Consider the following 24908-nt stretch of genomic DNA (forward strand, 5'->3'; position numbering starts at 1 on the left):
AGATTCCAAAGGCCACCGGCTTTAAGTTACGAAGAGCAACAGTTTCTCACACCTGCATCGTTTGGAAGGAGCTATGACTCATACCGTATGTCTCATGTCAGATGTTCCTATTTGAATGTGTAATGTAGCAGAAGAGACACTGGTTATATAATCATACTTGTAGAATATTTATCTGAAGGCTTGTCCCCTGCTGTATCACAGACCTGTATCTCACCCCAACTCTCCTGTAATGAGACCTGCCTGGTGCCCAGCTCACGTTTGAGCTCTGCATGACATCAGTGTTATAGATGGTTTATTTTCCACTTTATACAAGCCCCATTTAAGTTTAGTAGCAGTGAAAGTGCTGGGGGCAATGCAGTGCCCTCTTAAAGTGGTGCACGCCATTGTTAGTGCCCCTGTTACCGGGCAGGTTTAGCAGTGCCAGGGGAGTCGCTAGGAAATGTGCTTTTCTCATGCAACCGTGTACCACCTCGAACTGCACCCAGCTAAGGAGCATTTTGGTGGGGCTTAGGTTGGGCAGGAATGAGGATAGGGAAAGTGTCACTGACGTCAAAAGATCGAAAAAAGGTTGAACTTTCAATTTCTCCTCCGCACGCAATCAGTCAGGCGTGGGAGGCTGGGTCAAAGGATTGTGGGAAAACAAATTATGCTTTTTTTCTTAAATAAAGGGAGTGAAATTTAAAAAACAACTTGATGCTATTTGAAATGGCGAGCTGCTCTTATGAGTGGCAGGTAATGCTTGAGTAGGAGTAGCCGCCCATGTGTGGGAATGGGGTCTGTGTGTGTGTTTTGGACTCACACAACCGTACGTCTGCTCTGGAGGGAAACACATTTCGAGTTATGAAATAGGGGTCTACAGAGACTGTTTGTCACTTGGCATGCTGTGGAGTGTCCTCAGTGTCCATTAGCATTCCAGGCCTGTCCTTTTCCCAGAGATTCCTGGGAATGGGATTCTTAGAGGCTTCCTTGCTGGGACTCTGCTCTTTAGGAGTGGGCTTAGTGAGAGAAGCCCTGTATTTCAGGTGACATACTGTATCAGCCATCGGGCCTTCTCTCTGCTGCATGCCTTTACCCAGAGGATCCCAGCCTCCATCAGCCAAGAGCCTCTCTGTAATTAGTGCAGCTGAGAAGGATCAGCTTTTACTGCAGTCAGAGACCCAGTCCAAGTCCTGTCTCCAGCTCCTCGGTGTGTGTGAGTGTCAGTGGTTGACCCAGGCTGGACTCCTCCTACCCTGTACTCTCCTGTCTCTGACTTGTTCTGGCAGGCAGCTGGACAAAGGCCACAGCTAATTTCAGCTCATACCAGAACATGATTTTTTTATTGAGTTCTCTCACCACATATAGAGCAGGCTAACTGAAGAAGTAAAAGTAGCAGTTGATGATGAAGTGTCCCAGTTGATTGTATTCAAAATGTTATTGAGGTGAATGTTTTTCTGTAAATGAATAATAAAACCAATACATTCGGGTAGGGTTCATGTAATTTTAGAGCCACATTCCAGGATAATGTGATGTTTTTCATTCTCTTGAACAAAATGTGTCCCATCCACTCTCCCTCAAGGGCCAAATCACAGTATGTCCCCCCTTTGTTTTTCCACTGCTGCTTCTTGCTGTTTTATCTATGTATAGTCAGTCACTTTACCCCTACCTACATGTACAAATGACCTCGACTAACCTGTACCCCCGCACATTGACCCGGTACCGTTACCCCCTGTATATAGCCTCATTGTTGTTATTTTATTGTTACTTTAGTTTATTTAGTAAATATTTTCTTATCTCTATTTTCTTAACTGCACTTGGTTAAGGGCTTGTCAGTAAGCATTTCACGGTAAGGTCTACCTACACCTGTTGTATTCAGCGCATGTGACAAATAACTTTTGATTTGATAGTTAATTTGTAACTTAAACTCAGCAATTAAAACATCTAATATTGCCATTGGAGGTGGCGTTCTGATACGATAGAATTTAAGGTTTTACAGTCCCGTCCAGTCATCTATTGTTTTTATTGCTGATTTAAAAAAAATTGTATTATTCAAATTTTACGTGATCCACTTTCAGAAAACATTGTGTACCAACTCTCTCTGTCTCTGTTTCTCTGTTTCTTTCAGTATGGCGACGTTTTAAATGTTCTCATATCAAGTAAGAAGCGAGGAAGTGCTGTGGTAGAATTTGAAACCGTCAAAGCAGCTGTAAGTATTTGGTTCAGAAATGATACACACATTTAATTTCATCTTATATTGAAAAGTCACCGAAATCAATCAATACCCACCAGCTTATTCTTTTACTATTTGGTTTGCACTGAGCATTATGCGTCTCACCAACTTCCCAGCCCAAGGCCCCACATGATGACATTTTGAAGAGTCTCTTTGTGAGTTGCCGGAACAGAGGAGTGTTCTGATGGGAACCAGGAGAACAGGACGGCTGAGCTGCCTCATTGTTCAGACCGTCTGAGTCCTCTGCCCCTTTGTTGTCGCGTGCTGTTTTGTTGTGGGCTCTGGTGTGCCGTGTGGTTCCCCTCAACAGAACATATCTGCTGTCCCCTGGGGAGCCAGACTCGGGGCCTGTGGTCTCCGTCTCTCTGTCTGGAGATCTCAGGGTCCCTGCGCTGGTTGGGGTATCCAAAGTTCATATGTGTGTTTCAAATACAAACCCCCACACAAACTTGATGGAACTGAAAGGAGTAGAGAGGTTGATGCTCCATAAGTGGTGCTGGGGCAGGTCATGTCGCACTGGGTCTAACGTTACTCCGTTGTTGCTCTCCAGGAACTGGCATATAAGAACGAGAGTGGCCTTACAGCAAACCCACTGAAGATCTCGTGGCTTGAGGGACGACCTGAAGTCATCACCCCAGTGGTGTCGCAGGTTCAGCAAACAACTGGACAGTACTTCCCACCTATACAGGTATGTAACCAGGGGCAACCTTCACCACGAGCAGGGCAACCTCTCCAATGTGCTTAGTCCTAATTCTCCTTCTCTCACATCAACGATAACGTAAGTCGTATGTTACCAAAAATCCCACATTTTCCATACATTTCCTTTAAGCTGTGCTGTATTTGTGTTTGGGTCTGCATGGTTTGGGACCAGTAGACTATACCTCCCCAGAGCTGCTGATAAACTGTGTTTCACCTCTCAACCCACCACAGCTCAGCGACTCAGGCCCCTCGTCAGGGTTAGCACGGCGCTCAGGGTTCACAGCCTGACCCGCGCACTTGGATTTGTCGGAGTAGCATGTTATTATGGTAACCGGTTTCGCCTTACGCATATCCGACGCAGATAGCTTCATCTCTCGCAGAGCTTTTCAGGGCAGAGAAGGAAAACATGATTATGGTAGTGTAATTTCCCCATTAGCCCTCAGTGAGAACGTTCCTCACTAAAGAGGCCAACATGACATAATGGGATCCAGTGAATATTAGTAATGTTGTCCCATCTGGCCCTGGTCACTGGAGACTGGGGAGAACCATGGAGGTCCTGAGGAGTTTGTCTGGGTTCCAGAACACTACATCTCTCGCTCTTCCTCTGCCTCCTCTCTTTATTTCTCATCCTCTCTTTCTCTGTCTCTCTTTTTCTCCCCTCTCTTCCTATCAATCCCCCCTCACTTGCCCTCTTCTTTTCCCTCTTTATCCCTTCCTTGTTCCCTCTCCTTCACTGTGATAGTTGCGATCACAGAGGAGCAGCTGTGCTGATACCTGCTTTTTAACCTTAGCAGTCCAGCCCCAGCAGAGTAGGGAGCCCAGGGACCATCACGCATGATTTCACACTCTGCTCCACTCCGTTTAATAAGAGAATCTGCTTACACTGGTTACAATGACGGCCTACTTGTAAAGCCCCCCCGGTCAAACCCTACCCTAGCACGGATGATGCTGGGCCAATTGTGCGCCGCCCTATGGGACTCCCGATCACTTCCGGTTGTGATACAGCCCGGGATCAAACCCGGGAAGCGTAGTGACGCCTCTAGCACTTAGACCGCTGCGCCACTCAGGATAAAACATTCTCATAGTGAGAGGTTATGAAATGAGTAGGTTTATGAAATATATGTACAGTAAATCATTCTGTGGTATAGTGCTGTTTTTTTAAACTGTCAATGTCTTCTCTCGGTCTCTGACGTTTTGAGTTTTACTGAATGGCAGTGTGATGTACACAGCTACGTGGTATACGTAGATCCAAACAAAGAAGGAACTATACTGTAGCTACATGGATGTAATGGCAGGGACAACTGTGGGATGTGTGTTAATGGTGGTTTACATGACAATGGAAAGTACACAGAGTTAAATTATGGTAAATTAAGTGTTGGAGCTGTCCTCCAGAACTCCTCACATCTGCTGTCAGACTACAGGGATTCACAAAGTGTCAATATGATTCATAGTTCAGCCCTTCCCTCCAAGAATCTCTGGAGTTTGCTGTCCACATTCAACCATCTGTATCCTATTCCCTATCAGAAGGACTTGTAGCATCGTCATGTGTTTTTGAAGTCATTGTGTCCCCAATTTAGAACAATAGTTTAGTATTGTATTTTTAGTGTTTATTCTGATAAAGCATCATCTTCCGTGCTTGATACAACTCTATTTCATTTTCGAGGAATCTCCGACTTGGAGCCTGTCACGACATGAACCTCATCTTTTCTGGGATGGTTTTTCCATCATATCAGAATGGCTAGCTTCCTTCTGCTGAATAAAGTGCAGGCTCACCTAAAATGGCCCTGCATCTGTCTGGGCCCTGGTATGCTGAATGTAGTCTTGCTGCAGCTGGCTGTAGTGCTGGGCTCTTTCCGGACGGAGATAACAACTTCTAGTGTTCTGACTTCCTGGAAGAGGCCGTTTAGAGATCAAAAGGACTCGTGTAACAGATTGGTTAATTTACATCTGTTGCCAGCTGTTATCAGCATGAATTCATTTAACTGAGCTTTAGCTTGGACAGGGAGTAGAGAAGGAGGTGGCGAGAGAACTATCTCAATGAGATCTGGGAGCACTGTAAACCCCTGCCTGCATTGTTCTTCATGGGACAGGTAAAAAGAGCAGAGAGGCATGGGAGAGGGGCATGTTTCTACGTTGCTGACTCGGTGCTTTTCCTCTGGACTAAAGTTGCACATTACGTACTGTAGGACATTGCATGTGAACTTGATTAAATCGCTTGCTTGTTTTAATCACTGGATGTTGAACTTTTGAGATCTTTGATAGTTTTGTCTTCTTCCCAAGGTCTTACGATGCCCAAGTGTATCATGGATATCATGTGAAGCTGTGGTATTGTGCTGCCTTGGACCTAATTGATCTTTTAAATGGGGGAGAAATGTGCGACTCGGTAGCTCTGTTGTGTGTCCTGACACTATGCAGTTTCAGAAACGGTCCTCCACGCTGCGTACCCCAGTGAAGCATGTTGCATATTTTCAGTAGCATTAGGTTGCACTGCCAGATGCAATTTCAACAGGAGTAGGAATGTATCAGTTGGCAAAAACAATATTTCCCCCTCAAAAAATGTGCAGCATAAAAATAAATAAAATCCACTGTCTTTTGGAATATGGCAGGCTTTTGTTGTATTCTGTATGATGGCAGGCTTTTGTTGTATTCTGTATGATGGCAAGTTTGGAATTTGGGGGGAAAAGTGGTTCCAGATGGGATGGGGTACCTCAGTTTAAACTGTTTGGTCAGTGATGCACAGCGCCAACGTAATGTGTCTTCCAATTACAGACTCTTCTCACATCAGCTGTGTGAGTTTGGGCGTTTTGTTGAGAATACCTTTGTGACTCCTCGTGTGGAGAAACCCATTGCAGACGATGGGGTTGTCATACGGTCTTTAGACAGTCTGTGTGGCGTGTGTCTGTGTGGGAGTTCTGTTTGTGTCTGATTACTATGGTATGATGGAGGAGGAAGAAGACAGTACGCCCACTGTCCCAGAGGCGTGTTATGCCATGGCGGAGAGTCTGGGTAAGCGGCCATGTAGATCTGGGCACCAGGTTTGCTCATTCTTCTCCTGAGCAAATGATATCAAAGTCCTTAACCTAGAATGCCAAGATGTGACATTTAGGTAAACAGTCACAGTTATAGCAATCCATTCATAATGAATGTTTTCTGTTGATGCAGAATAAAGGTTGACTTTGTCAAGCCACACCTTAGGCTATTCAGTAACCTCTCTGTGATGTAGGTGTGATCCGCGCTGTTCATCATAGCAATTCAGTGCTTCCCTCAAGTTCCAGTTTATATAATAGCTGTAACTTTCAAAGTAAACCCGTCTGAATGAATGGATGGTTCAGTTGGCTTGGAATGTCTGTCTAATTTGTGTTTGACATGAACTAGCTACCTCTAGTTGTCTCGTGTAATGTAAGGTGTAATTCCTCTTCAAACAGATAGTGTAAAGTGTGACAGACAAGGCTTCAATATGGCCTCTATGGCAGCTCATCACTGTTAGAAAACTAAACATCTCTGTCAGTCCATCAGTGTCTAAACAGTATTATTATACAAGCCATCTAAAATGTTGATGCGAGCAATTCCAAACCACTGGTCTTCCACACAGTTAAAGAAAAGTTACAGTACACACTGGTCTACCAGTCTTACCCAATGTGTTATTATTCTCATAAAACATACAATACACTGAAAGCCATAACAATTGGTTTTCCTGAAAGATGCATGGAACGGATATAAAGTACAGATGTACCCACAAAAATCAGTGGATTGTTAACGTGCAAACACTGTTTAACTGCCTGCCAGCAGCAGGACACTCATGGCTAGTGAAGTTCTCTGTAGCGCCTCAGGGACCCCTGGAATGTGACTGCTTTTGGCTTTGCCCCACTGCTTTCCTTTCCTGACAACCCCCTGCTGTGGTGCTGGATGTGGCTCTCTCCCAGCTCCCCTGGCAGGTGGGTGAGTGGGCCTAGGACTGGGGGTGGTGAGGGGTGCGTCAAGCCCTGTTGGTTCAGCAGGTATAGTTTAAACTCTCATCAGGAGCCTTGCTGGTAATGGATGGCTCTGGTCCCCAGCCTCCTTGGGTCCTAGCAGCACATGTGGAAGTATCACATTACCCCTCGCCACTTTCCCCTCTCGTGCCACTCATCAGAGCGAGGGACTCCGATTTACAGCTAAGAAAACAGTGCTGGGGTTTTGGGGCTCGGACCTGCGGCCTGGCTGAGGTTGCAGCCCCCCAACCGCCGGCTTTATTAGAAGCAGAGCTAAGTGTTTGTTTTCACTGTGTTGTTGGGAAAGAGAGACGGGGGTACCTTCGTGCACCTTCGAGTGGGGCCTCTAAGATGCGTGCGGAGGAGAGATTGCCCTCCCCACACAACATGATGGTAAGGATGCCAATACCTCACAGCTTCAGGACCTTGAAAACTAAGCCTTCATTCTTATTTATTTATTTAACATTACACTCTAAAGTCTAACATTAGTCTCATCAAGAGATCTGTAGAAAGGAACTGGGTTTTAAACTGAGAAAGGACAAAAAGCAGCCATCTGAAGATGCCTACTTTACTTTTTTAACAGATTAAAGGTCCAATGCAGCTGTTTTTATCTCAATATCAAATAATGTCTTGGTAACAATTAAGTACCTTACTGTTATTTGTTTTAAATTAAAATGGTCAAAAAGAAAGAAAAATAGCTTCTTAGCAAAGAGCAATTTCTCAAGCAAGACTTTTGCTTGGACTGTCTGGGAGTGGTCTGAGTGGGAAGGGGGAAACTAGCTGTTATTGGCAGAAAGGTTTGGAACTCTTTCTTATTGGTCTATTAACTAATTTACCACTTGGTGATGTCCCCAGGCAGGCCCAAACCCGGCTCTTACACCAAAAGGGCATTTCACAGGTATTATTCCAACCTCATAGTGTGAAAATATATATAAAACACAAGAAAATTTGGTTTTTGAATGCACTGGGCCTTTAAGATAAATAAGGTGCTAAATTATTAACTAGACTATGTAACATTTTATTTACCGCTGCAACAGGTAATGCTAGAAGAACATGAACTTTGCACCATAGACTGGTTGAAAGGAGAGAGGAGAATTCCAACGTTAACCCTTAAACATCAATAGACAACAGACACTCATTCTGATTCTATTACTGTATCATAGAAACAACAGATACAGTCAAGAAATGTTCAAATTAGCGTAGAACTCCATCATGAGAAGCGTTCTGTCATAATAATCTACTATAGGTAGCAAACAATTTTCTAAGTAAAATGAGAGAAGGAGTAAGTTAAAGTAGAAGTCCATGTGCACTCTTATTCTTGTCGATGACCTCGTATGAAATGGAAGAGATCCCTTTGTAGGTTATATCTCCATGGTGTTTCAAATGCTCTGACACTGGAGTGTGTTTACATGCACCAATAATTCAATATTAAACTAATTGGCAGATTAAGCAGAGTAAGGTGTTTACATGACTATCTTAATCGGTGTAAGGTCATAATTGAAGTAAATGTACGACGATTAAAACACCTTGTTTTCTGAGCAATCTTTCAAAATATTAGGCCATGCAATGCCTTAATCAGAGTTCTAGCGGTGTATTTGATCTGTGCCAGCACGAGCAGTGTAAGCTTCCTTCTTTTGAGTGAAGTGCCTTCGGAAAAACTGAAAGCATTCATATTAGAAATAGTTTTCACGTGTAAACTCAGAATCTAATATGCTTCACAAATATAACATGGTCGCTGTGGTAGAACGTTTGTTTTGATTGGTGATTTTCTGTGTTTATTAAAGGCCCATCAAATAGCCTGATTTCAGATGGGTCTATGTCAACAGGATTATTAGGGAAATTTTTCTTCTTGCAAAGCATGTAAATGTTTATTTGAACTACTATATTAATCTGACTATTCACAATAATCATATTATTGTGTGCATGTAACCGTACTCTATTTTATGTCAGCCGTTCACAGTCTTATGGCAGCTGAGTGTTCTAATACCAGTCACAATGATGACGTTAGTAAGGTCTCTGTCTGGCTGTTCCTCTAGTGGAGCCTGTCCATGACCTGCAGCACGTCGTCCAGGATGGAGGGGCCCAGGTCCAGGCTGAAGGAGAAGCTATTGTCTACCTCATCCAGCTGCTGCGTGTCCTCAGAGCAGGTCTGAGTGGAGTCTCCATCCCGGCCAGAACTCAGGCTGCCACGGGCAGGACTGGGGCTGCTGACCATGACCCTGTGGCTGGGGCTAACCCTGCCCTCCATCTCTCCATTCCCCTCACCCTCCTCGCTGTCCAGCAGGGGCAAGGAGCTGCACTTCTTCCTCCTCTCTGAGGCACTGTGGCTCATGTGGGCCCTGGTCCACTCGGGGCTCTCCGTGGCCTCGTCCAGGTTAAGGCGTAAGGGTTTGGGTGGAGGGTAGCAGGCCAGCAAGAGGTTCTGCTCACTCTGAGAGCTTTGCAGCACCAGGCTGTTGCCCCCCTTCAGAAAGGACAGGTCCCCGAAGCTGTCGCTGTGGTCGTTGTTCCCGATGTGGGAAACATGGCGGAAGTCGGCCAATGGGAGGCTGATCATGTTGACAGAGAGCACCTCCCTGCGCTTCTGTGTCCTTCTGGACCAGCGGGCCGAGGCTGGCTTACGGTACAGAGACGTCGTCAGTGGCATCTTACCAGGTCCTGTTGAGATGTCCTTTGGTTCACTTCTGAGACGAAGCTTAAAGGCAGTTTACAATAAAAAAGAAAAATATAGAAGAAATATTAAAATCGTTTCACTTCGAGGTTAGGTTCATGTCAGATCATGTGGTTTCCCATCAACAACACATCATACATCTCTGATATGATTATCCAGGCTTACTTTCATCATGCTGCAGCCTACTGGATGGGCATTATTTGTTTCCCTCTGCTTTCCAACACCAGATGTAAACCTTGGATTATGTCAAGTTTAATGTGACAAGGCAGCAGCTCTGCTTGGTTTTATGTTAATATGATTCGGCGTCATTTGTCTCCTGGGAGAGGGTCCAATACATACTTAGAAGGGTTTTGATTTCAAATGTTTACTTTTCAAATCCAGTTTATTCCCATAAATGCAGGTCTGGTCTGCTGAATGCACCAAAGGAATGGCTAAGCCTGATTCTGACTTCCAGCAACCATGCTCCAAATATGCACATTCTAAGCAGACACAGCATCCTCTATATCTATATAAGCCATGTCACCATACCCTCTGGCCCCCTTTCCTGTCATTTTGTCAGGCAACTCCAGGCTTTGCTTTCACTTCTTAAACAGTAGTTCTTTTATGAATGAGGTGTAATTTGTTACGTGTTGAGAGACAAAGCTCAGAGACACAGTACGTGTATTTGTCTTTATTTATTTCTCCTCACCTTTAGATCTGTTGATCTGGTTTACTGGTCACAGACAGTCAGCCTTTCCTTTTATTGCTGGATCCAGATAAGATCAAATTCTACAACTCTTGATTAGAGAGATGTGTGGCAATACCTGCCATTGTTGTGACTGTGATTTATGTAGAATTGAACTGGAATATGCCTTTCATCTGCTATAAATGGTGTCAAACTGTCTTGTTTTCTTCTCAGACAGCACACTTTGTACAATAGTAATTTTAGAAGTTCATCTGTACATTATCAATCTGTTATCTGTAAACAATGGGCCTTGAACAGCTACCACCATTTTAAAAAGCAAAGGCATACAATATATTACGTAAAACAACTGTACAAACTGAGAACGTGTGGCTCTGAAAAGATAGTTTAAATCCATTATAGTTTGTATAAGAGCTAGGCCGAAAGCGCAAAATAAAATGCACCTTATTCTAATCTAGTTGAGTATGGTTCCAGTAATTTAGTGTTTTGTGAGTTGTAATCATTTTATTGAGTAACACAGAATGCAGTTCATCTCTGGCAGGTCAAATGGACGATCTCAGTGGTATCTGTGATTTTTACAGGCTCCTAACAGCTTTGCCCATATTAGATTTGCGTTCGTGACTTGAAACACTCACTTTGTAAATTTGTAAGGCACTACGGCAAACGGGTTTTGTTGGCCCGTAAAGGTTTTATCGGTACTTTAGTAGCAGCGGGAGATGGGGAGAGTGTGGACACACCAGCATTCCTTTCCAAACATGTCAGTTGGACGAAGGAGGAGTGTTAGAATTGCAGCGGTGAGGATCACATTAAGGAAACACTTCTCTTCCAAGTCCAAATGAAATAAGCCTAGTAAAAACCGCTTTGCCAAGACAATTTACAGTTACTAAATAATCTTCCTCCTCCAAACCTCCTCTCGCTGAGCACCTTTTTGAGGGAGATGCCTAAAATATATTCTCAAGAGCAGGTGTTGTTTAGATGTTGGCATATGTGTGTTTCATAACCAATATTTTGAGTAAGTTGATGGATACGGTTTGTAATAACAGAATGTAGTGTGATATCTGTTTAGTTATTTTCTGTACTGCTGTGTACACAGGGTGTCTGTATCCCACACCCACGTGTCTGTCTCTATCAGGAAGCCAGGCTGGGGCTGGTACCTGGAGACTGACACCGTTTCTCCCGACATGATTGGGCTTGTTCAACTGCAGCGGGAGAAGCACAGTGAACATCCCTGAGAGAGAACTGGAGCTACTTCACCCCCCCAAATTCTCTAAATCCCAGATTTAACAGCCCAAACACTCAGTTTCAAGTGTTAATGTCATGTGCACAAGTACAGTGAAATGCCTTTCTTGCAAGCTCCAAACCCAACAATGCAGTAATATCAAATGTAGCACTAAAAATAACTGTCTCTTACCCGAGTCTTAGAATCCTTCTCAATAAAGGGTACCTATCATGTCCTGTAGACCTTGCCAATTTGATCCCGTGCTTCCCTCTTATCTTCTCAAAGTTCAGTTCAATAGTACAAGTATATTCCTTCTAGGACCCAGCAGGTGTGTTGTTTGAGAAAGTCTCCTCTGACGAAGTAACCCAGGTGAGGTCAGTGTATAGAGACGACCAGGTGAAGTTTTGTTTCCTTCTTTGTTTCCTCCACCTCTCCCTACCTAACGGCAGAGAGTGTGTTTACCCTCGGATGATGTCACTCTCCCTGTCGTGGGAGTCTGAATCATGGGCGTGAATCCTGCTTGCTGCACCCACTACCTGAGTGAAAGGACAGAGCAGGAGCTGTTGTAGTCCCCACTGATTTACTGCTTGACACACGGAACAAGTTAAAGCTGAGCTGGTGAAAGAGCACAGCATATTCCTCACACACACACACACACACACACAACACACAACACACAAACAGGGCCACAGTGACTTGTCTGTGTGCTAGTCATCTTAATTTCATTGTCTCTACTCTGTTGATTTCCTGAGCTTTGTTAACGCGTGTAAAGCGCTGGGCCAACGCAGGCCGTTCTGGCAGAGTAGAGGCCAATAGACTGTGGTATCTGATAAAGCCACTGACTCACACACAGACATGTATGTACAGGCAGGCTAAGTTGCACAAGATAACCTGTTCCAATTCTCACGCCTTCAGCGTTAGGGCTGTGACAGTCATGGAATTTAGGATGACGCTTATTGGCCTACTGTAGTAACCATTAGGCTTATCGATAATCAGTGTTTATATATGCTGTGTGATGATGCCCACAGACCTACTTTTCCCCTGAGAGCTAAAGTTTTAGCAGTGGCCACCCCACTCTGCTCAACGCCTAGTGTACACATCTCCTAACATTATCTGGTCTCCGCAGCAGAGTCACAGTCCGCTCTGCACACCAGCATCCTCTGAAACATTTTGGTGCCTCCTAGCAATGGCTTTGACCTGGAGAGAACGTTAGTGGTCGTCTGTCTGGCTCCAGACAACATAGCACTCTGCTCCGGGGTCTCTGAACTGAAACGTCTACGGGATTGGCTAGATTCATTCTCTAGGATTACTGATCAGATCCTTTCAAATGGCTCCAAAAACCAAAGGCCAGCCGCCATTCATTCCTCATTCACTCCCCAACACCAGAACAGGCCTTTCTGCTTTTAACAGATGCAATTACAAATGTAATAATTGCCTTCTCATAACATGTATCCAAGACTGGAACTGAGCTTTTGAACAACTCCAATTCGATAATTGTTTTCTCCCCCCCCACCGCTCCACTTCATAGCCTCCACCTCGATCCACATGACTACACAGCAAGGAAAAGCTTTCGAGCGCTGGTGTCAGTCAGACTATCCACCTCACCCCATCCACACTATTTTGTTTTGTTGGGAAGAAATCTGTTCATGCTAGCAGACAGTCATAGGGGATAGCGTGTGTTATTTGTGGTGATGTGGTCACACATGGCCTATTTGACCAGGGGTTCGAGTTGGCTTACTCCCATGTTTGTGTTTGTACAGTATGTTGTCCAGAATCTGAGGTGACTACGTTGGCGCTGGACCCTGACTGTAGGGGCAGAGTAGGTGTCTGATTGGCTTCCTCTCTCCTCCTCCCTCTCCCGTCTCAGGGCAGTGCTGGTACTGTGGTCTGTCTGGGCCGACTACGTTCTCCTTCAATCCTAGGATGCTTGTTTTTTGTTGCATGAAAATGTGCTTCCAGATACTGATTTCTTTGACTGGCTAGAAACCCAAATGGAGGTTTTTGTAGAATATTCATTTGGCGTTTTGTGTGTTCTTGTCTTGTGGACAACAGAGTAGTTTTTCACTGTTGTAAGCTATTTCCACTCACATGGAAGGAAACACAAAGGTTCGGTCGTGACTCTAATAGTGTATGATGATCTGTACAGGACTGAAACATTGGATGCAAACCAGTGTTGTGGATGTCCATCAACAAGTGAAATCCGTCATTCGATGGTGAGAGAGCCGTGTCGTCATTGTCTCTCTACAATGATGAGTCAGTCAGACAGACAGTGATGAGCCTTGTCTGAATCACCTGTCTGAATCGTTATACCTCTGTCTCTGGAGACGTTTCATTGCGTGACATAACAAAGTGATCTTGTTGTCTTGTTGTTCTAGTGTGGCCTTCTATGCCCTTCCCCTCCCCCCCCAGACCTTTTGCCTGGGGGATCTTAAAAGATAAGAGGGGTAACTGGTGTCAGGCCCTCTGAAACACACCGTTTGTTTCATTTCAAGTCCTTGTATATTGTTTTGATTGGAAGGAACACACAGACTTCTTCCCCACTGTGTGATTTGTAGAAGTAATGTTTAATTGCTGTGTTTGTAGACTAGCAGACCAGAGGTGTGTGTATTTGTGCGTGGTGTTCTCGCTGGACGTGGGAGGTCAGGGAAGTCTGAGAATGTTTACTTCCTTGTGTCTCCTGGCACTGAATTATTTGTAATTATTAAATTAAGGGTTTGATAATTTGGTTTCTTTGAACGTTTGGGCTCTGAAATAAACAGTGTGTGGAGGGCTGCATTCCAGTTGCTGTTTGTGCAGCACATTAGGCAGATAAAGAACTGTTACACATGTTTGAAGCAGCAGTACAGACTTCTCCTCAGGCCCTACACCAGACACACACACAAAACACCAGCTTGTTCAGACGCATGCATGCATAGTAGAAATTAGCACATTGTTTCATTTGTGTATTTGAACTTTAACCTTCGGTTCACTTTCTTTTTGGGGAATATTGAGGATTTAAACTACATTATTGCTGGTTCTGTGGCCCCAGTGTTTTAATAGAAAATCTGTTGCAATCAGAGGGCTTTTCCCAGAAGGCCCTGATATGAAATACATAATTCTGGTATTACAAAGATGTATTGTTGAATATTATTATATAGTTGAACAGCCGTCTTCCCCATCTATCTATTATATGAACCCCCAACTCATCCATCATACAGAGAAATGCCAGAACACAGGGAGTTCACGTCTCAACTTCCATTTCTCTTTCATTTTGTTTAGGGTTTCCAAAAGGCACTCTCTCGATCCAGCAGGCTCAAATCCAGCCTTTTACAGCCCCTCCCCTCGCCCCCTGAACCCAGTGCTGACTGGCTTTTCCTTTACACTAATCTAACTCCCTGACCAGAGCTTTCAACTAGACACCAAGACCTCTACATGTAGCCTACAAACACCTGCACACAGCTTACTCAGTCAGTTGTCACCTGCTGCTCCTGTAAGTTTTAGTTGCTATTTTTACATTCATCGTCAATCATGTTTGTGATTGTGTGGTTTGGCCCTGTCAAAACTGTAAAACCTCATTCAGAGAAGTCCATTTTTTCTGCTCGCTACATTCCAGACGTTATTACACTGAACAAAAAATATTAACACAACATGTTAAGTGTTGGTTCCATGTTTCATGAGCTGAAATAAAAGATCCCAAAAATGTTACATCTGCACAAAAAGCTTATTTCTCTCAAATTTTGTGCACAAATTTGTTTGCATCCCTTATAGTGAGCATTTCTCCTTTGCAAAGATAATCCACACCTGTCAGGTGAATGGATTATCAAGAAGCTGATTAAACGGCATGATCATTACACAGCTGCACCTTGTGCTTGGGACAATAAAAGGCCACTCTAAAATGTGTAGTTTTGTCACACAACACGATGCCACAGATGTCTCAAGTTGAGGGAGCTTGCAATTGCCATGCTGACTGCAGGAATGTCCACCAGAACTGGGGCGGTAGGGTAGCCTAGTGGTTAGAGTGTTGGACTAGTAACCGGAAGGTTGCAAGTTCAAATCCCCGAGCTGACAAGGTACAAATCTGTCGTTCTGCCCCTGAACAGGCAGTTAACCCACTGTTCCTAGGCCATCATTGAAAATAAGAATTTGTTCTTAACTGACTTGCCTAGTTAAATAAAGATATTTTTTTTTACTGAATTTTATGTTAATTTCTCTACCATATGCCGCCTCCAATGTCATTTTAGCTTCTTCACCTGTGGGATCGTGTGAGACCAGCCACCTGGACAGCTGATGACACAGGAGTATTTCTGCCTGTAATAAAGCCCTTTTGTGGGGGAAAAGCTCCTTCTGATTTTCTTGGCTTGGCTCCCCAGTCAGTGGGCCTATGCACTACCAGGCCCACCCATGGCTGCGCCCCTGCCCAGTCATGTGAAATCTAAAGAAAATGGCCTAATGAATTTATTTCAGTTGACTTTTTTCCTTTCTATGAACTCTAACTCAGTTAAATTGTTGAAATAGTTGCGTTTTTATTTTTGTTCAGTATAGAAATATTAGGATAAGCCGTGTGTGTGTGTGTGTGTACTCACAGTAATACATCCTCAAGTCTTCTTGGGTATGACGCTTAAAGCTGGGCACACCTGTATTTTGGGAGTTTCTCACCATTCTTGTCTGCAGATCCTTTCAAGCCCTGTCACGTTGGATGGGGAGTGTCGCTGCACAGCTATTTTCAGTGTGCGTGCTTAGGGTCGTTGTCCTGTTGGAAGGTGAACCGCCACCTGGGTCTAAGGTCCTGAGTGCTGCAGGTTTTCATCAAGGATCTCTTTTGTACTTTGCTCCGTTCATCTTTCCCTCGATCCTGACTAGTCTCCCATTCACTGCCGCTGAAAAACATCCCCACAGCATGATGCTGCCACCACCATGCTTCACTGTAGGGATGGTGCCAGGTTTCTTCCAGATATGACGCTTGGCATTAAAGCTAAAGAGACCAGATAATCTTGTTTCTCATGGTCTGAGAGTCCTTTAGATACCTTTTGGCAAACTCCAAGTGGGCTGTCATGTGCTTCTTATGGAGGAGTGGTTTCTGTCTGGCCACTCTACAATAAAAGGCCTGATTTGGTGGAGTGCTGCCGAGATGGTTGTCCTTCTGGAAGGTTCTCCCATCACCACTGAGGAACTCTGGAGCTCTGTCAGAGTGACCATCGGGTTATTGGTCACTTCTCTTACCAAGGCCCTTCTCCCTCGATTGCTCAGTTTAGCCGGGCGGCCAGCTCTAGGAAGAGTTCCAAGCTTCTTCCATTTAAGAATAATGGAGGCCACTGTGTTCTTGGGGACCTAAAATGATGCAGACTTTTTTTGGTCAAGTTCCCCAGTTCTGTACCTTGACACAATCCTGTCTCGACGCTCTACGGACAGTTACTTGAACCTCACATCTTGATTTTTGCTCTTACATGCACTGTCAACTGTGGGATGTTATATAGACAGGTGTGTGCCTTTCCAAATCCTGTCCAATCAATTGAATTTACCACAGGTGGACTCCAATGAAGTTGTAGAAACATCTCAAGGATGATCAATGGAAACAGGATGCATCTGAGCTCAATTTCAAGTCTCATAGCAAAGGGTCTGAATACTTATGTAAATAAGGTCGTTTTGTTTTTAAATGTGTAAAAATGTCTAAACTTTGCCATTATGGGGTGTTGTTTAGATTGATGACATTTTAGAATAAGGCTGTAACGTGAGAGAAGTCAAGGGGTCTGTATATTTTATGAATGCTTTTGTGTGTGTGTCAATATAGTGGTCCTTCTGTAGCTCAGTTGGTAGAGCATGGCACTTGTAACGCCAGGGTAGTGGGTTCGATTCCCGGGACCACCCATACGTAGAATTTATGCACACATGACTGTAAGTCGCTTTGGATAAAAGCGTCTGCTAAATGGCATATACTATATACTTCAATATCCCTATTTAGTGTGCAAAGCTGTCATCAAGGCAAAAGGGGGCTATTTGAAGAATCTCATATAAAATATAGTTTGTTTAACACTTTTTTTGGTTACTACATGATTCCATATGGGTTATTTCATAGTTTTGATGTTTTCACTATTATGCTACAATGTAGAAAATAGTAAAAAATAAAGAACCCTTGAATGAGTGGGTGTCCAAACTGTTGACTGGTACTGTATATTGACAGTAGATGGATATAATATGTAGTTCATCTCAAGAATATGTAGGATACAATAGTATAGGTACACTTTTTGTGACTAGAATACAGCATATACATAGGAAGTGGGTAAAAAAAAGTATGTAAACCTTATTAAAGTGACCAGTGTTCCATGTCTATGTACATAGTCAGCAGCCTCTAAGGTGCAGGGTTGGGTAATCCGGTGGTAGCCAGCTAGCGGCAGTGACTAAAGTTCAGGGCAGGGTACTGGGCGGAGGCTGGCTTGTGGTGACTATTTAACAGTCTGATCGCCGAGATAGAAGCTGTTTTTCAGTGGCTCTGTCCCAGCTTTGATGCACCTGTTCTGATCTCGCCTTGTGGATGGTAACGGGGTTAACAGGCCGTGTCTGAGGTCCTTGATGATCTTTTTGGCTTTCCTGCGACACCGGGTGCTGTAGATGTCCTGGAGGGCAGACATTTGCCCCAGGTGATGAGCTGAGCAGACCACACCACCCTCTGGAGTGCCCTGCGGTTGCGTATGGTGCAGTTACTGTACCAGGCGGTGATACAGACCGACAGTATGCTCTTAATGGTCCATCTGTAAAAGTTTGTGGGGTCTTGTGCGGCCAAGACTAATTTCTTCAACCTCCTGAGCATGAAGAGGCGCTATTGCGCCTTCACCTGTTTGGTGGACCATTTCAGACTCAGTGACGTGTACGCCGAGGAACTTGAAGCTTTTTGATGTGGATGGGGCGTGCTCCCTCTGTCTTCTGAAGTCCATGATTAGCTCTTTCATTTAGTTGAGGAAGAGGTTATATTCCTGGCACCACTCTGCCAGAGTCCTCACCTCCTCCCTGTAGGCTGTCTCGTCATTGTTGGTAATCAGGCCTACCGCTGTTGTGTCATCTGCAAACTTGATGACTGAGTTGGAGACGTGTGTGTGGCCATGCAGACATTGTTGAACAGGGAGTACAGGAGGGGGCTGAGCACTAACTCTTGTGGGGCCTTTGTGTTGAGGATCAGCGTAGTGGAGTTTTTGTTGCCTACCTTCACCACCTTTGGTCGGCCCATCAGGAAGTCCAGACCTAGTTGCACAGGGCGGGGTTCCGGCCCAGGGCCCCAAGCTTAATGATGAATTTGGAGGGTACTATTGTGTTGAAGGCTGAGCTGTAGTCAATGAACAGCATTCTTACATACACTATATATTCAAAAGTATGTGGGCCCTTTTTAAATGAGTGGATTTGGCTATTTCAGCCACACCCGTTGCTGACAAGTGTATGAAATTGAGCACACAGCCATGCAATCTCCAAAGACTAACATTGGCAATAGAATGGCCTTATTGAAGCGCTCAGTGACTTTCAACGTGGCACCGTCATAGGATGCCACCTTTTCCAACTAGTCAGTTCGTCAAATTTCTGCCCTGCTAGAGCTGCCCCAGGCAACTGTAAGTGCTGTTGTTGTGAAGTGGAAACGGCTCAGCCGCGAAGTGGCAGGCCACACAAGCTCGCAGAATGGGGCCACCGAGTGCTGAAGCACTAAAAACATGGTCTGTTCTCGGTTGCAACACTCACTACCGAAGTAACATCAGCACAAGAACTGTTTGTCGGGAACTTAATTTCCATGGACAAGCAGTCGCACAGAAGCCTAAGATCACCATGCCAATGCCAAGCGACTGCTGGAGTGGTGTAAAGCTTGCCGCCATTGGACTCTGGAGCAGTGGAAACGGGTTCTCTGGAGTGATGAATCACACTTCATCATCTGGCAGTCTGACGGACAAATCTGGGTTTGGCGGATGCCAGGAGAACGCTACCTGCCCGAATGCATAGTGTCAACTGTAAGGTTTGATTGAGTAGGAATAATAGTCTGGTGCTGTTTTTCATTGTTTGAGCTAGGCCACATAGTTCCAGGGAAGGGAAATATTAACGCTACAGCATACAATGTCATTCTAGAATATTCTGTGCTTCCAACTTTGTGGCAACAGTTTGAGGAAGGCCCTTTCCTGTTTAAGCATGATAATGCCCCCATGCACAAAGCAAGGTCCATACAAAAATGGCTTGTCAAGATCGGTGTGGAAGAACTTCACTGGCCTGCACAGAGCCCTGACCTCAACCCCATTGAACACCTTTGGGATGAATTGGATTGCTGACTGCGAGTCAGGTCTATTCGCCCAACATCAGTGCCCGACCTCACTAATGCTTTTGTGGCAGCAATGTTCCAGCATCTTGTGGAACGCCTTCACAAAAGAATGGTGGCTGTTATAGCAGCAAAGGGAGAGGACCAACTCCATCTCCATATTTTATTGATGATGATTTTGGAATGAGATGTTTGACGAGCAGGTGTCCACATACTTCTGGTCATGTAGTGTAGGTATTTCTCTTGATCAAATGTGATGGGGCAGTGTGCAGTGCGATGGTGATTGTCATCCATGGATCTATTGGGGCCGTATGCAAATTGCAGTGAGTCTAGGGTATTGGGTAAGGTGGAGGTGATACGATCCTTAGCGAGCCTCTCAAAGCACTTCATGATGACATATTTGAGTGCTACGGGACGATAGTCATTTAGTTCAGTTACCGTCGCTTTCTTGTGTGCAGGAACGATGGTGGACATCTTGAAGCAAGTGGGGACAGCAAACTGGGATTGGGAGAGATTGAATGTCTGTTAACACTCCAGCCAGCTGGTCTGCGCATGCTCTGAAGACATGGCTAGGGATGCCGTCTGGGCTGGCAGCCTTGTGAGGTTTAACACGCTTAAATGTCTTACTCATGTCGGCCACGGAGAACGAGAGCTCACAGTCCTCGGAAGCGGATATTTCTAGAGGCAACCCGGAACATATCCCAGTCTGTTTTGATCATGCAATCTTGAAGCATTGATTCCGATTGGTCAGACCAGCGTTGAACAGTCCTTATCACAGGTATTTCCTGTTTGAGTTTCAATCTATAGGAAGGGAGGAGCAGAATGGAGGCGTGATCTGATTTGTCGAAGGGAGGGCGGGTGAAGCCCTTGTAGCCAGCCCGGAAGGGAGAGTAGCAATGGTCGAGAATTTTTTTATGTGTGAGTAGCATGTGTTGGTAAAACTTCAATAGCGTTTTCCTCAGATTTGCTTTGTTAAAGTCCCCAGCTACAATAAATATAGTCCCAGGATATGCGTTTTCCAGTTTTCCATAGATTAGGGCCTAATGAAATGTATTTCATTTCAGATTTTCTTATATGAACTGTAACTCAGTAAAATCTTTGAAAATGTTACATGTTGTGTTTAATATTTTGCTTCAGCGTACATACATACAGTATGTTTTTATTTCTATAGCTTAGCTTTTCTTTAGAGGGAAACGTGCCTTTCCCCAAACTCTGAATGACATTAAGAAACTAGGTGTTCAATTCTGATTGTGGCCTTAACTGAATAACACAGGAAGTTGACTTGGGGCCCATTTCTGTAGCGCTTACTGCAGTATTATGATCTAATATTTGCTCCTTCATTACAAAGTCTGTCTATAGACCTGGATTCCTTTTGTGTTATGTCTGTTCTCAAAAAATAATGATGATGATGATTGATCTTCTCCCATTTATAAAGTGTGAATTTACTCTTATGAGGAATCACAGTTTGACTGTGGCATATGCGATCCTCCTGCCCAGTGTGTGTTTGTTTGACTATGCGGGAGCGCCTGGGCACACTCTCGCACATATCACACACACCCCTAATGATCTCTACATAAGTATTTGGCTCTCATAAATCACTGGGTCCATAGCCCACTGACACACATGCATACACTCACGCACACACATGCACTGCAGAGAAATGGCCCCTTGATTAGTTTCACCAGACTGCAGTGCAAGTAGAACATTTTATCTTGAACCACAGCATGGCCAGAAAGAGACCAACTTGGCAGATATTCAACAAATCTTAACCCCTTGTGTTCATTTAATGACATTTTTTGAAATGCCATATGTACTGTACAGTTTTTATTGTCAAGGATGAAATCCACATCTAGACCTAGCAGTAATTTACCTGTACAACCACTATGGTGTGGTAGTTCTGTGGTAGAAGTAAAGTAGTCTATAGGAGGAGCTGTCTGACCTATTTGTCTCAGACACCTTGGAGCGGGATGTGTGTCATTGTTTACAGTGGATCTTGGAGAGCAGGAAATCAAAGCAAACTGAAGAGATGTTGATCAGAATGTTCTGAAAGGAGGTGATGGCTTCAAGTCTTTTCAGTCTTGTCCAAATCATTCAAAGACTTCTATGTTTATCAACGCTGTACACAAACACACATCTCTCCTCGTGATCTCTCTCTTTAGGCTAATGAGGGCTGATGGCTTCCAGTCTGTTTCTGGACTGCCAGTTAAGGAGGCAGACAAGCTCCGTCTCATGTCCATGACGCAGTGCTGTCAAAATTCAATTTCCCTGTGTTTTATATCATATCGTACAACAGCTGATGAAACTAACACTGTAAAAGTGTGATTAATTTTTTTCAAATAATAATTGTATCAGTTAGTTGCTAATTTTGAAAATACAGTCTACAAATGACCTTCTAATCAGAAGGTTTGCATACCTGGGAGTTTCAGCTTTCCATGGGGACATCCAATATGTGGTAAATTGGTGAATAGACCAATAACAATGAGTTCCAAACCTCTCCCAGTGACAGCGGGGCTGTACTTGTGAACATAAGCAAACATTTAAAGTCAAATGGGTTCTCCCGCACAAAATGCATATCATCCAATGAAAAGCGTTGATTTACTTGCATGTGACTGAACGCTAAATTGTAGCTGTTCCCATCAGATAACATGGTACAAGTTAGCCCTATGCTAACTTCAACAGGTTATATCCTGGCACAAGTGCATCAACCAATTCAAAGAATTGGATGTGTTCCAACACTTTTTAATGATGTCCAACAGCATGTTCTGATCATCAAAGCAACTATCATCAAAGTATATTTGATTGACTGGTCAAATTGCTCTCTGTGTAAAGTGCCTAGTCCACGTAATTGCCACATGTTCATTTTTAGTTTTTTTTCCCCCCACCTTTTGATATTCACACAAACGCACTGCTATTTCCTAATAATCATAATGCACAGGCTATAATACATGGACGTGTACACCTAAATGTAGGGCTACAACGGTTTATAGGCTATGCATTATTATAATCATCCACTTTGTCGCACATGTTTTTAATTGAGCGTCAAGGAGCGGCAGTGAAGGTTTGTTCCTCAACAAAAAAGCCACAGGGTTAAAGTGCACTATCAATTGTGAGTTAACCGCTTTAGCATTGGTGCCACCAAGAAGCGATGATGACAATGATCGCCTATATGACTGCTATTTGACAAATCCGTGAGTCTCTTTAAAAAAAAAAAATATATATATATATATTATGTATATTTTATGTATGATAAACTTGCATGTTGTAAGGACCTAACTTATATTTTTCAATAAAAGCACATGGATGTGTGTGAAACTCATAAACAAAAACATGGGATTTTGTTATATATGAGAAAATGTTGTCTAACGTAGTAAGTAGCCAAGTCAAGGATGATTCGGCGCAATATTGGCACACACCATTTTATTACAGATCAATGGAACAACTAAACCTTGAATTTGTAGGTTCAAAATATCCCTCTCGTGCAAGCATATAATCAGTTCCACCTGATGAGGTTAGCATAATGTGTGCCATGTTATCTGATGGGGCCAGCAATAATTTAGCATTGTCACATGCAAGTAAATTTGACACTTTTCATTGGCTGATATGCTCCAGCTATAGTAGTTTTACCCACCCCACTCAGACTACTCCCAAGACAGTCCTAGGAAAGTTCTTGCTTGAGAATTGTTTGCTAAAAAGCAATGTTTCCCTTTTTAATGGAAATCTATTACAATAAGGTATTTAATTGATACCTAGAAATGATTTGGTATAGAAAAGGCTGCATTGGGCCTTTAATGACATCATCAGGCCATCACAGCCCGAGAAGCACACATCTGTCATGAGCTGGAGAGAGAGAGAGATTTAGGAGGGGGAGAAAATTAGTCTCTTTCTCTTGATGACTCTAATTTCTACCCTGCAGTAGGTTGAAGGAATGAATACCCTTAGACGATACTGCTATGTTTTCAGATCAGTCCTTCTGTGATCATCTGCCAGATCAGATACCACTTTTTGTTCTCCTTTCTCATCAACAAAAGTGTGTAATATGTGTAACTCAAGATGCGAACACACACACACACAGAGACCGGTGGGTCTAATGTAGAGCCGATCTCTTGATCCCATCTGTCTGTGTGGGGAACACAGTGCCTGGCCATCTGCAACATGGCCTGCCTCTTCCAGGGGAGCACCCTAACTCACAGCTCTGCCTGGTGTATGGTGATGTCACGGCTGGCCTGGGGTCAATTTGTTGCGTGCTGTTGGGAGGCCTGGCCCGTGAGTGATATCAGTGCTGTAAGCAAGCAAGCGAGGACCGGGGCAGTGTGTGTTTGTCATCCTGTCTCTGTGCTGGCCCTGTCTTCTTCTCCTGGCTTTGTTGTGGGTCCTATTGTTTGTGTTCTGCGGTTTCCCTAGACTCCCTCCGGCCCACACACACACAGACTTGTACATACAAACACATCTCCCCAAGTGTTTGGTTAGTGTGATGCACAGGCTAAACATGTACGTTGAGTGCCCAAGTCCCCAAGAAAGGAAACAGCTCTCAGCCAGAGAAGTGCACCACACCACTCATAGACACCTGTTTGTGTTCTGAGCCATGGGCAGTGAACCACTAGAGTTTCTATTGACCATACATGGGAAATCAATGGAGACCACTCTGTCATATAGGCTGTTTTTTTTAATGAGCATTTCAGAGAGTGGCCAGTAGAGGTCAGTGTGGAGTAGAGGTGGAAAAGGGGGACTGCATTTCCTCCGGCCCACAGTTACACCATTTGTTTTGTTTAATTGAAGATGCAACACTTAATTGAGCTTGCGTGGTATTTCATAGTTACATGTTAGTCAAGGACTTGAGCTCACATTACTGGAATGATAATCACAGCCCTCTATCCAACAGCAGGGCGAGGGAGCCTGCATCCGCACACCATCCCTCCTTCTCTCCTATCTTCTTTCCTCTCTCTCGCACACATGGGTGGATGCTGGAGTCCCAGTGATCTCTTCCAGATGGTTTACCTCGCCGAGCCACTCTCTGAACCTCCCTCATTCTCTTCTTCTCATTTCACTTTGTCTCTCTCCCCCTTTCTTTCTCTTCTGTCTCCCACTTTCTCTTCTGTCTCACTCTCTCACACATCCACACACACTCCCTCTCTTCTCTCCCCTCGCGGTCTTAAGGAGATACTTCCTTGGCACAGCAGACTTCCTCGATCTAATCCTA

The 24908-nt window shown here is 44.2% G+C and overlaps 2 protein-coding genes across 2 annotated transcripts in view; one reads left to right on the plus strand and one right to left on the minus strand.

The window, feature by feature from the left end:
- The window catches only part of LOC124046418 (dnaJ homolog subfamily C member 17-like), a 49936-nt gene that overhangs the window by 23020 nt on the left and 2008 nt on the right, over window positions 1–24908 (plus strand). The window contains exons 9-10 of the mRNA XM_046366766.1: window positions 2105–2185; window positions 2760–2897. Coding sequence (XP_046222722.1) covers window positions 2105–2185; window positions 2760–2897 — 219 coding nt within the window. The remainder of the gene's footprint in view (window positions 1–2104; window positions 2186–2759; window positions 2898–24908) is intronic.
- LOC124046420 (cdc42 effector protein 2-like) lies at window positions 7594–13921 on the minus strand. The gene is made up of 2 exons (XM_046366767.1): window positions 11644–13921; window positions 7594–9574 (listed from the first exon to the last, which is right to left on the minus strand). Exon 2 carries the CDS (start codon window positions 9524–9526, stop codon window positions 8912–8914), a length of 615 nt encoding a protein of 204 aa, XP_046222723.1. The 5' UTR covers window positions 9527–9574; window positions 11644–13921; the 3' UTR covers window positions 7594–8911.

This window comes from Oncorhynchus gorbuscha, linkage group LG10 (assembly GCF_021184085.1).
Source record: "Oncorhynchus gorbuscha isolate QuinsamMale2020 ecotype Even-year linkage group LG10, OgorEven_v1.0, whole genome shotgun sequence".
Taxonomy (NCBI): domain Eukaryota; kingdom Metazoa; phylum Chordata; class Actinopteri; order Salmoniformes; family Salmonidae; genus Oncorhynchus; species Oncorhynchus gorbuscha.